At 47.8% G+C, this 12,696-nt stretch overlaps 1 protein-coding gene across 8 annotated transcripts in view; it reads left to right on the top strand.

The window, feature by feature from the left end:
• Positions 1-4,587: 4,587 nt before the first annotated feature.
• Positions 4,588-12,696, top strand: part of CUNH6orf89 (chromosome unknown C6orf89 homolog) — a 45,376-nt gene continuing 37,267 nt past the window's right edge. For 3 of the 8 annotated variants that reach the window (XM_019456959.2, XM_019456964.2, XM_053905080.1), the window contains exon 1: positions 4,592-4,750. In XM_019456959.2, coding sequence (XP_019312504.2) covers positions 4,749-4,750 — 2 coding nt within the window. In that variant the 5' untranslated portion in view covers positions 4,592-4,748. Of the gene's footprint in view, positions 4,751-11,853; positions 11,986-12,696 lie in introns of those variants that run through there. The other 5 variants (XM_019456961.2, XM_019456962.2, XM_019456963.2 and 2 more) reach the window with 3 other exon arrangements.

The raw sequence follows: 12,696 nt of genomic DNA, 5'->3' as shown, positions 1-12,696 counted from the left end.
CAGTGAGCAGGCTGGGCATCTCCTTCATTTCTGTGCCTTTCTCGCAGAGTACTGAGAATAGGGTGTTCAGGTTTTGTTGAATTAATAATGGACAGAGAACTACATTTTACGCTGATGAGTGCTGGGCTAAGGTAAGGTATAATAAATTTTACACTTTCTGCAGTCTCGTGTTCATGTCCTCTTTATGACCCTTGAGCTGGACAGAAAAGTCTTTATCATTGGTCCATTCTGTCTATTGCTATTTGAGTTACCTTTCTCTGGATCTTATGTAGTTCCTTACTATCTATTTTGGGTGCCTTAGGGCACAGTGAGGATGCATTGGAGTTTTACACAAGAATAAGTCAGTGTCTTTTTGTCTCATTCCAAAATCCTTCCCCAAGAGACTCTGTATTTGTTGGCCTTTTGTCCCCAAGAGAACATTGGGTGACTTCAGGGAGGAATTAACAGAGATTTCTGAGTATAACTAATAGTCCACCTTAAATTACTCTGAGTGTCTTGTATTTACTTCATCTATTCTGTTAAGCTTAATTTGTCTTCTTAATAAATGTGCTTTATTAAAAACAAAATTATAAACTCTTACAGAAACATCATTTTGGGGGCTAGAAACTTGAAGATCATCCTCTTTCTCTCTGCTCCCTGTAAGTGATACATCATCAAGACTTATCAATTCTTTTTTCCCAAATTACCAGGCTTATTTTAACACCAGGCTTATTTTAGAAGCCCCCTTGTGGGGTTCCCTGCCTTTTGGCTTTTCCCCACTAATGCATCCTCCACACACACCAGCCAAAGCTTTCCTCCCAAGATATCTTGTATGTCACTTTGCCAAGAAATGTGAAATGGTTTCCCTTGGCCTGTTAAAGTCCCCAGGGTGCCTGGGGACTGAGTTGGTTAAGCTTGATTTCAAGCTCAGGTCATGATCTCAGGGTTCATGGGATCAAGCACCCCCCCCCCCCCCCCCGTGCTGTCAGCACAGAGCCTGCTTGGGATTCTCTCTCTCTCTCTCTCTGCCCCTTCCCTGTGTGCTCTCTCTCAAAATAAATAATAAATAAATAAATAAACATTTAAAAAATAATTTATAAAAACTAAATAAAATAAAGTCCCAAACCACTTGGCCTGGGCTTGAAGGGCCTTCACCCTGACTTCCCCAGCCTGATTTCCTACCATTTCATCCATGCCTTAAATGTGCCACCAACATTTCCACTTTCTGGGCCTTTGCTCAGGCCATTCCCTTTCCTTGCAATGCTTCCCAAACCTTGCCCATGCCTGGGTCCCAACTTCTTCAGAAATCCTCTCTTCCTGTCTGCGAGTAGGTTCTCTCCCTTTCTCCCTTCTTGGTCTTTAGTCCTCTGCCACCTTTCATTGTTGTCTAGCCACTTGTACACATTCTCTTCTCTCCAAGTAGATTGATAAGAGCCCACATTAGGGACCACGTCCAAGTTCGGTTCAGTTCGGCATTCTCATAGGGCCTGGTCCAGGCCAGAACCTGAACAGAGAGAGCCTCCAGTGGCTGGGCGGAGCTAAGTCACCACAAGCAATTAATTCTGTGGCACAGAGTGTTACTACCTGGAAACCTTCTCAAGGGTTTTTCTAAATGCCAACAGAAGCCCAGACTAAAGAAATGAGTATGTTTATCCATCATTTCCGTCCCTATCCTCTCCCCCAAACCGTTCCTCCTCCTGTGCCCCAGTCACTGTTGTCCTAGTCATCACACATCTTTTGATTCCTCACCCTCTTTCAGCTACATCCCCACACACATTCCAGATTGCCAAACTTTCACATTCATGAGCTCTTCTCCCACCAGCCAGGTTTTAGAGTGGAGGGCTCTGAGTGACCAACAGGAGGAGGCGACAAGCTGCAGGGCCCACAGGATTTAGTGTGGGCTGGAGCCCAAGCCTTTCCCCTGCCTTCCTCCCCTGAACCTTTCTACAACCTGATTTGTTGTACCTGGGAAATCTTCCTTGAGCAGATTCTCGTTCTTCCATTCCTTTTACCTAGACCGTCAAAGTTATTTTTCCCTTGAACTTTCCAAAGTTAATTTTTCCTCCTCCAATCTAGCCTTCGTCCATCCCACGGGATTTATATGGCCATAACAGAACTCTGATCCCATCACAACCCCACTCAAAAACCTTCAGTGGCTCGCCACTGCCCACAGGTCAAAGTGTTAGCATTCAAGTTCTTTCTGGCTATGCCAAACTGATCTTTAAAGATTGTTTAGGGGCGCCTGGGTGGCTCAGTCGGTTGAGCGGCTGACTTCAGCTCAGGTCACGATCTCGCGGCCCGTGAGTTCGAGCCCTGCGTCGGGCTCTGTGCTGACAGCTCAGAGCCTGGAGCCTGTTTCAGATTCTGTGTCTCCCTCTCTCTGACCCTCCCCCGTTCATGCTCTGTCTCTCTCTGTCTCAAAAATAAATTAAAAAAAAATTTTTAAAGATTGTTTCTTCTGGGGCACTTGGGTGGCTCAGTTGGTTGAGTGACTGTTGATTTTGGCTCAAGTCAAGATCTCACAGTCATGAGATCAAGCCCTGCCTTGTGTCTTTTTTTTTTTTTTAATGTTTATTTATTTTTGACAGAGAGAGACAGAGCATAAGTGGGGGAGGGGCAGAAAGAGAAGGAGACAGAATCTGAAGCAGGCTCCAGGCTCTGAGCTGTCAGCACAGAGCCCGATGCAGGGCTCAAACTCACAGACCGCGAGATCATGACTTGAGCTGAAGTTGGACGCTCAACAGACTGAGCCACCCAGGCCCCAGTACCTTGTATCTTTTGATGATGAGAGGTGGTTTCTAATTTAATTTTTTTGATGTTTTTATTTATTTTTGAGACAGAGAGAAAGCATGAGCTGGGTAGGGGCAGAAAGAGAGGGAGATAGGAACTGAAGTGGGCTCCATGCTGACAGCAGAGAGCCTGACATGGGGCTTGAACTCACAAGCCAAGAGATCATGACATGAGCCAAAGTTGGATGCTTAGCCAAGTGAGCCACTCAGGTGCTCCGGTTTCTAATTTTAGTGTGGTAAACTGTATCAATTTATCTTTTACAGAACATCTCAATTCTGACTAGCCACATTTAAGTACTCACTAGTCACTTGCATGGCAATGGTATTGGACAGAGCTACTCTAAAGTTTTATTGTTTCAATTTTTTTTTCATATAGAGCTATAATACACATAGAATTTATTTTGGTGTATGGTGTGAGGTTGGAGTTAAGTTTCATTTTTTCCTATATGTATATATAACCGACCCAGAACTATTTATTGATAGCATTATCCTTTCCTCAGTCCTCAGTTGTACCTCTTTGTCATAAAGCAAGTGTATATATATGTGTGGTTCTCATTTTGGTCTCTTTATTCTGCACAATTGGTTTGCCTATCCTTGCATCAGTATCACACTGCCTTTGTAGTTAGCTTTATTAGTATGAACCCAGTAGCATTTTGATGGCAGGTCTCTAGCAGAAAAGTTAGGATCTTGGCACTAAGGACTGGGCAAAATAAGTAGCCTGGGTTCTAATTGTGATCCCACTACTCTTTGTGTAATCTTGAGCAAGTTAAACTTTCCATAAACCTCAGTTTGGTTGGTATGAGGATAAATTTTCAGGGAGGAAGAATTTCGTCTGCATTTCAAGGTCCTTCCAGCTGGAAAAAGAACCAAACTGACATGAGACAGAATAACAAGAGAAAATCAAATTTAGTTTCATAAATGTGGAGAATGCACACGCATACACACACACACACACACACACACACACACACACACACGAAATTCCAAAGATAGCCGACATGAGACATCCTGAGCTAAGGAGAGGGGCAGAACTTGGGAATACAAAGGAGAGGAAGGCCTTGTTCTATTAGTAGTAAGGGGACAGATGTTTGGAAAACAAAGATCGCCCTATAAATTTCTTAGGTAAAGAGGGATCTCTATTAATAGTTCTTTCTGGTATAGGCAGGCAGTTGAGGGGGTGGGTAGAGAGCTTTTCCTAAATCTGCTGTGTTTTTATTGCTTTTATTTTTTTAAAGTAGACTTCACGCCCAATGTGGGGCTTGTACTCACCACCCTGAGATCAAGAGTTGCAAGCTTTATCAACTGAACCAGCCAGGCGCCTCTTGGTTGCTTTTAATTCAAAATAATCATCATGCCAAAGTGTCCGTCTTTGGGTGGCCTGCCTTTTGGCCCCTATAGGGACTATTTATATGATAGGGTTGTTGAATTGGTTTCACAAACATAAAGGGTTTGGCAATGTCTCGCACAGAGTAAGCTCCAATAAATATTTATGAGTGGGCTGTGTGTTTATTTGTATGATTTGTTTGCTTGTCTTTCTTTTAGACTAAGAGCTCCCAGAGGTAGGGGCCTGCCCTCCGTTACCTATCCTTCCCACTCCTTAATGCCTAACACGCTGCCTAGCACGTAGTAAGGGGGGCCCAATCAAAGGCTGTTGGATGAATCAGTTCAGCTGCTGAATCCGCCCGAACGCGGAAGAGGACAGACCCCAGTAAAGACTCAAGTGGGCCGAGCAGGAACCCGCACTCTCCAGATCTCGCGGAACTTCGCACGCGCGCGTGCGCGCGGCCAAGTCGCGGGTTCTGTTTCTGACGCAAGCGCGAGGCGTGAGGAAGGAGCTGCCCTAGCACGCGCGGCCTCGCCTGTGGCGTGGGAGTTGCTTCCGGGTTGCGCGCCCGGAAGCAGGAAGTTGGCGGCTTACCCTCCTCGCCCGGAGGCTGAAGTCCCCGAGGCGGGAGGAGCCCGAGGGGGCGCGGGCCCCGCATGTGAGTGACTGGGGCCCGAGGCCGGGAGGGGGGAGGCCGCCCTGTGACAGCCTCACCGCCGCTCCCGTCCGTGACACCCTCGCGCGGCCCTTTTCCTCTTGCCCTTGCGCAAACCTCTTTTCTGAACCTCTGGGGTTTCGCAGATTGACAGCACCGCCGGCAGCTCCCCCAGGATCGAGTCCCATAAGACGTCTTTTCCTTGGCTCCGCGGGGCCGAGCAAAGCGAGGTCGACCCTGTTGGGGCTTGTTTCACAGGTGTCACAGCAGTGTTCAGAACACCATCGGTGCTAGCGAAGTCTAGATTTCACTGCTCTTTTGACACATTCTTCATCTTTTGGTATATGGAGTAGATTCCTGGCCCCCCTTCGAAGCACCTTTTATTAATTGTTACCCGTGGAAGCTTGCCTTGTGTCAGTGGAAGTCTCGGTTCTTGAATTCCCCACAAAAGATTTACACGAGGATGCGCACTGGCATAAAGACCGTGAGAAGGAAGGTAGCAAGCACAAAGCAGTTTTTTAAAGGGCAGTACACTTTCAGGATGGAGTGGGCAGGCCTGGAGTTGGCGACTGCCCCGAGGCTACAGTTGTTTTTTCACTCCTACCGGTAGGGGGAACTTTGACCCTGCAAGGTTCCTGTCGAAACTGTCTCGGGAAACTATCATGTCCGTTTCCCAACGGGGATGGCAAACTAATGCAAATGCATTGTAATGAAGTCTAGGGTTACTCTGGGGCAGAAGAGTTAGAGAGAAGCGCAAGCCTTGTACCTGCTGCTCTGGGTCTTAGAGCCCTGGAAAGTTGGGAACCTTTTGCCCTCAGGTCTCTAAATGTAACCTGTTTATGGCCTTCCCTGCCTCCAGCTCATAGCTAACCAAGCGCCTACTCTGTTATTTCCCCTTCAAGGACTTGGGGCTCTGAAATCTTTCAGGTTGAGGACCAAAGTCAAGCTTCTGTAGCTGCTTCCTACTGAACAGGCAGTGTTTTCATTAGAGTCTCACTCTTTGATATCTGTCTGGGCCATGAGGAGGTGGTATGAGGTTATAGGGTGGAGTAGGGCTTGTGTCCTGGTCTCAGAAGGTTTGACCACTCCAGTCCAGGGGCTATAGTAGTCTTGATGTTTTCTTGAAAGGGGCTGATATCCTTGTTGCAGTAAGAGGTGAAGTTGGTCTTGTCTACCACAAGAGGAGATGAACTTAGTTATAAGATTAAGAAGACATGGTTCAAAAAGCAAAAGGATCACGCAAAGGAAAGGTCCCATGAAGGGAAGTATCCATGACATAAGACCCCAGGATAGGGAGATGGTGGATGTGCTTGCTGATAGGAGACGATGGGCTTGCGTTTGAGGTCTTTTGATACTTTCTTGAATAACCTGACTGATGGACATAAAAGCAACATTCTTCCTGGACTAATGTGCCCCTTTGGGCTAAAGTGAGCTATCTAATGCCCTTCGATTTTGGAGGACTACCCGTGAGAGTGACCACCAGGACAACCAGACTGGAGTTGAAGGAAAGCTTACCTGTAAAGGAGGTTAAGACAGAGTAGGTGGCTCCCGTGTCTAAAAGAAAATTAATTGTCCTACCTGCCAATGAGTTGAGTTGGTGGCCTAAGGTTGCCAAGACTTACATAGTTTCTTGAATGGATTTGCCTAATTCTTGAGAGAGTGGAGGACAGTCCTCGTGATCCCTGTGGCCAGTCCTAAGGCTGCTCCCTAGAAGGGCCCCTAGCAAGAGGAGTGTAAGGACCTCTTGCTTGGATATGGGTGTTTCAGTTACCATAGAGAGGGAAACTCTTTGAGTAACTCCTATGAGGGATACATCTGGAACTAACCAGGCCAAAGAACAAGTGCCCTTCCATCCATCTGAAAGGGTCACATATGCTTGAGTTCCAAAAATAGAGTCCCTTCTGAGGACACAGGTGAACCTTGGTTAGAATAGAAATAAAGGCACTTTCAAAAGGGGCTCCCCTAGGGCCAGCAGTGGCCCTAAAGAGGACCAAAGCCAATATGAAGGTGGGCAAAGAGGTCATGACTAGATGTTGTAGAGTTGCATTGCTACTTTAACACCGTTAAAAGGCCCACTCTTTTAATTTTTTTTAAGTTTGTTTTTGAGAGAGAGAGAGAGAGTGTGTGAGCAGGGGAGGGGCAGAGAGAGAGGGAGACACAGAATCGAGTCAGGCTCCAGGCTCTGAGCTGTCAGCACAGAGCCTGATGTGGGTCTTGAGCCCAGGAACCATGAGATCATGACTTGAGCAGAAGTGAGATGCTTAATCAACTGAGCCACCTAGGTGCCCCTTAAAAGACCCACTCTTAACCTTCCCCCAAAGGTCACCATCACCCCCCGTCCTTGGTCCTCCATGTCTCAATATTGTCAGGGCCACCCGTCAGCCCAGATAACCTCCTTCTTCTTCAATACACCTTATTAACAGCCTTGTCCCCTGTTGGAAAAACTCCTGGAACATATGTTCTGGGATCCTTATCAAAAGCTCCTCTTTAACAGTGTTAAAGTAGCAATCAGAAACACTTTCCCAAAAGAATGACTCACCTGCCGAAGTTAGGTTGAAATTATAAAGGCAGGGAGACAAGGGAATAAAACCCACTGGGGTCCCAGATGTTGGGTTAGTACTAACACAGATTGGGAAGGTCATATTAGACAGTTTAAGTTGAGATTATAACAGTCCCAAAATAGCAGGTGTTGGGCGGGGCCCCTGAGCATTTAGGATTTTTGTGCTGTGTTCCATGACCTTTCTTTGGAAGTTTCTTGCACTTATGTGGGGCTGGGAGGTCCATGTTGGTATCCAGAGACGGGTATAGGTGAAACTAATGGGGTTATTGGTGGTGGCCCACAATGAAGCAGGTGCGGGAGTTACAATGGCTAAGTGGGGTCCCACACATATCCACCAAGAGGAATTAGAATTGGTGTTGTTGAGATAGCGTTGAGCAGTATTAAGTGAGGGGGGCTACGGGGCAGCATGAGGCAGAAGTGGCTTGTGATCAAAGAGGTGCCATACCTATGGATTTCTTTAAGGGTATAGTCTTGGAAGTCCCCCTGCAGGACTACACTAAGGTATTGGACATAACAGAATAGAGGACTTTAGGATTTATCTGAGATGGCCCCTTTTTGAAGAGCAGTTTGAGGTCTTCCAGTGGCTCACCGGTATACTCAGAGGTATCAGGGTTGTCCTCTTTGTTAGAGGTCACAGCAGGCTTGGCTCGGGAGAGATGGATCCAGCTGGAGATTCCTGGGACCTTGATGGTTGTAGGGGTGGATAAAAGAACAGTATAGGGTCCCTTCCATAAAGGCATTTGTTGGGATCCGGGAGCTCAATCTATCCAGGTTTTATTTATTTATTTATTTTTTTAATTTTTTTTTAACGTTTTTTATTTATTTTTGGGACAGAGAGAGACAGAGCATGAACGGGGGAGGGGCAGAGAGAGAGGGAGACACAGAATCGGAAACAGGCTCCAGGCTCCGAGCCATCAGCCCAGAGCCTGACGCGGGGCTCGAACTCACGGACCGCGAGATCGTGACCTGGCTGAAGTCGGACGCTCAACCGACTGCGCCACCCAGGCGCCCCATCCAGGTTTTAATTAGGACCTTATCTCCTGGTTGGACCAGGGATGTTGGGTTTGAGTGGTCTGGCTTTAGTAGGACCTGTTTTTCCCATAGAGCCTCTCAAAGGCACTGACTGAGTCCCAAGAATATATGAATGTTAGGTTAGCTTTGTTGGTAGGCTCTTCACTCCCATAACCAGACAGGAGTTGAAGGAAAGCTTGCCGTAAAGGAGGATAAGACAGAATAAGTGGTTCCCATGTCCAAGAGAAAATTGTCCTACCTGCCATGTCAAGGGGTCACCCTGGGCTCTGTCACAATGAGGGAAACAGTGAGTGGAGGAGCCCATTGGTGCCATAGGTTGCCTCAATCCATGGTGGTGACAGCTTGAAGGGATGCTGAACCCCTGGTTGTCCCATTAGTGGGGCAGTCTCTCAGTGTCCTGTTTGAGGACATTAGGACAGGCCATATTAGGGAGCTTAAGGAACAGACATCTCTCCAGTGTCCCTCCTTTTTGAAATGGTAGCAGGCTCCTTTTGGTGTCTCCCTTTTGAGGGGGTGACCCTGGGGTGATGGCTGGCATTGCAAGGCCACCAGGAGTTGAGCCTGTCTCTGATCCTTACGTTTTTTCTTTTCCCTTTTTTTTCCTTCTCCTGGTCCTGGCCATAGAACTCAAAATTGACCACCTTAAGGAGTTCAGAGCTTGGGATGTCTGGCCCTAGGGATAATTTTTGGAGCTTCCTCCTAATATCTGGGGTGGCCTGAGTGATGAGTCGACCATTAAGAACTGTAAGACCAGCCTCTCATCTGGGATCAAGAGTATGTTTAGCTGAAGTCTCTCTCAGTCTTTCCATAAAGGTTGTGGGGTTTTCTTCCTTTTCCTGGTTTATGAAAGCCAGCTTGTTATATAATTAATTGGCTTTGACTGGCATCTTGACATTCCATTTGTTAGACAGATTCTAAGATGGTCTTGGGACCATTGCTCTTGTGCAGTGTCATAGTTCCAATGAGGATCTGTTATTGGAACTGCCATGTTATCTGCCATGAGGATCTGTTATCTGCAGATACCTTGCACTGGAACTATGAAGTTTATCCCCAGATTAGATGGTGGGCTCCCCAATTCTATCTCAGTCTGCCTTGGAGAGAGTCTGATTGAGAATGAGCACTATGTCCTTCCAGGACAAATCAAAAGTTAGTATAAAACCCTGAAGTCCTGACATGTAACTGTCAAGGTCCTAGGAAAAATCTCCCAAGTCCTTCTGGACTTGGTGGAGATCACTCATAAAGAAGGGAGTTTGGACCCACATGGTGGTTCTGGTTGGCTCAACTATTTCCTGGAGGAGACACAGAATTGGAAGGGGCTTGTTAGGACTTGACGGTGTTGGTGGTCTTGGATATGGGGCAATGGATCATTGTTTTGGGCTATGGTAGGATTTGGTGGGGCTTGGGGAAGCCTCCTCTGGTGGTGGGGGAGGGGACTTAGGACTTAGGTCTGTGAGGAAATCTAAAGTGGACAGCTGAATTTTGCAGGTTTTGAAAAGTGTGAGGTTTGTTTAACATAAAGGCTTGGACCTAAGGGAACTGAGACCACTTTGTCTGGTTTATACAAAATAGGTCTAGTTTAAGATGGTGTTATAATCCAGTGTCCAATTGTAGGGCCCTGTTGCCCCATCTCTTAGTTTATATTGGGGCCATGCTGTATTGCAGAAAAAGATGAGCCTTTTCCTCTTTAAAGGTTGGGGGTCAAACTTATCCCAGTTAGTGAGGATGCATCCCAGTGGTGAACCCCGGGAACTGCCATCGGGTTTCCCATATGTAAGGGAATAGCAAAGAGAAGGGGAAGAAGTAGACACAGTATTCCAAGAGTGTCCCCTTGGAATGTTGTGTATCAAGAGGAGAGGTGGCCTTTCTACCTCCTTTGAAGAATGACCCTTCAAGGATGTCCCCTCAGGGGAGGCGCACAGCCCAAATTAGTATTATTGCAGCCTGTCCTTTCTTTACTTGCCTCCCCCAAATTGAGGTGCCCATGAGGGAGGGATCTGGTATATTTTATAACCCCTAACGAGTCCCTGAGTGCCAGGATGTATGCCCCAGCCTTCAACATCTATGTGGTTCCATTTCCAGATTTCATCCCAGGCTCCTCTCAGTTTTGTTGTTTTTTTTTTTTTAATTTACATCCAAATTAGTTAGCATATAGTGCAACAATGTTTTCAGGAGTAGATTTCCTCTCAAAAGTATTAACTCGAGGAGTTGGAATAGACACAAAGATTTGCCCTTACCCTCTTAGAAATAAACTCCCGCTGGAGACTGTGATTATCATGTACCCAACTTGGATTTAAGTATCAGAGGCTGATTGAGACCATCTTTCCGGAAAGGGAAGGGGAGGGAAACACGTAAGAAGGTGTGATTTGAGGCAACAACACAGAGGGAGAACTACTGGTTAGATGAATCATCCAGGAGATTGAATGAGTATGAAAATGGACCGGCCCAGCAGATGTAGAGGCTTTCACATATATACAGCACGTCCTCGGGGTTTGAGGGGCACAGACTTTGTGAGAGTGATGGCAGAAGTGGCTTAGGAGAGGAAGAACTATAGACAGTAACAGTAGTGGCCAAATTGCAGAGTGAGAGCTGATCTCCGAGAAAGTAAATCAGATAGGGATCCTCTAGCCTCAACGGGGTGAGGACTGTCTTACCTTGGGCGGTCGGAGTCGCGGCACCAAAAGATGTTACTGGGGGAAGCTTGCATGGTGTCAGTGGAAGTCTCGGTTCTTGGATTCCCCTCGAAAGATTTATAGGAGGATCCGCGCTCGAATAACGACAGCAGGGAGGTACCAAGCAAGAAGTGGTTTATTAAACCACCAGTACACGGTCATAATGGAGGAGACGGGGGTTGAGGAGTCACCGAGGATACAGTTTTTTCTAAGTAAGTAGGGTCTTGAGCCATGCAGGAGGCGGTCTCTAATGGAAGCTGCCTCACATCTTTGGGGAGACGCCTCCTACCTGTGGAGGAGAACTGACCCTACAAGGTTCCTGCTGGAACTGTCATGGCGTCACTCCCCACCAGGGGGCGCAGAACCTGTAATGCAAATGCCTTATAAAGCCAGGGGTTACCCTGGGACAGAGGTTGAAGAGGAGAACGCATGCTCTGCACCTGCTGTCCTTGCTCCGCTAGCCCGGAAAGTTGGAAACTAAATGTTTGTTGTCTTTCTCTCATTAAAACTAAGCTCCCACAGGTAAGGGCCTGCCCTCCATTACCTGTCCTTCCCACTCCTTAATGCCTAACACGCTGCCTGGCACGGAGTAGCGGGGGGGGGGGGGGGGCCAATCAAAGGCCGTTGGATGAATCAGTTCAGCTGCTAAATCCGCGCGAGCGCGGAAGAGGACAGACCCTGGTAAGGCCTGAAAGGGGACGAGCAGGAGGAACCTGACGCCAGGGGGAGCAGGAACCCGCACTCTCCAGAGCTCGCGGGACTTCGCGCGCTCGCGCGTGGCCAAGTCGCGGGTTCTGTTTCTGACGCAAGCGCGAGGCGTGAGGAAGGAGCCACCCTAGCACGCGCGGCCTCGCCTGTGGCGTGGGAGTTGCTTCCGGGTTGCGCGCCCGGAAGTAGGAGGTTGGTGGCTTACCCTCCTCGCCCGGAGGCTGAAGTCCCCGAGGCGGGAGGAGCCCGAGGGGGCGCGGGCCCCGCTTGTGAGTGACTGGGGCCCGAGGCCGGGAGGGGGGAGGCCGCCCTGTGACAGCCTCACCGCCGCTCCCGTCCGTGACACCCTCGCGCGGCCCTTTTCCTCTTGCCCTTGCGCAAACCTCTTTTTCTGAGCCTCTGGGGTTTCGCAGATTGACAGCACCGCCGGCAGCTCCCCCAGGATCGAGTCCCATAAGACGTCTTTTCCTTGGCTCCGCGGGGCCGAGCAAAGCGAGGTCGACCCTGTTGGGGCTTGTTTCGCAGGTGTCACAGCAGTGTTCAGAACACCATCGGTGCTAGCGAAGTCTAGATTTCACTGCCCTTTTGACAAAATTCCTAATTTTTTAGTATGTTGAGTTGATTCCCCGCCCCCCTTCGAAACGTCTTTTTCTAATAAAGTGTGGACTTGTATGCGATAAACATAGCATGTAGGATTTCAGAGTTATATGACTTGATTTATTGACCCGATAATGGGGTGTTTGTAATCACCATTTGCTACAAAAATCTCCTGCCTAGTGTTCCTAAGACCACTAACCTTGCTGGTCACAGGTTTTCCTATTTAAGAGCTCGTATAGCCTTGGTATTCGCGAGTATATTTAAAGTATTTAGTCATCGCTTGATAATAGAAACTACTCCCGGATGCTTAACTATTCTGACTTTTTCAGGTTGCTCATCTGGTTGTTTCCATGGTGGAATCCTCTATGGGCATTTCTCCCTTA

Source organism: Panthera pardus, unplaced genomic scaffold (genome assembly GCF_024362965.1).
Source record: "Panthera pardus isolate Hobbes unplaced genomic scaffold, ASM2436296v1 HiC_scaffold_17, whole genome shotgun sequence".
Lineage (NCBI taxonomy): Eukaryota > Metazoa > Chordata > Mammalia > Carnivora > Felidae > Panthera > Panthera pardus.
The sequence above is the reverse complement of the archived record's forward strand: the minus strand, read 5'-3'. Positions and strand labels throughout refer to the sequence as shown.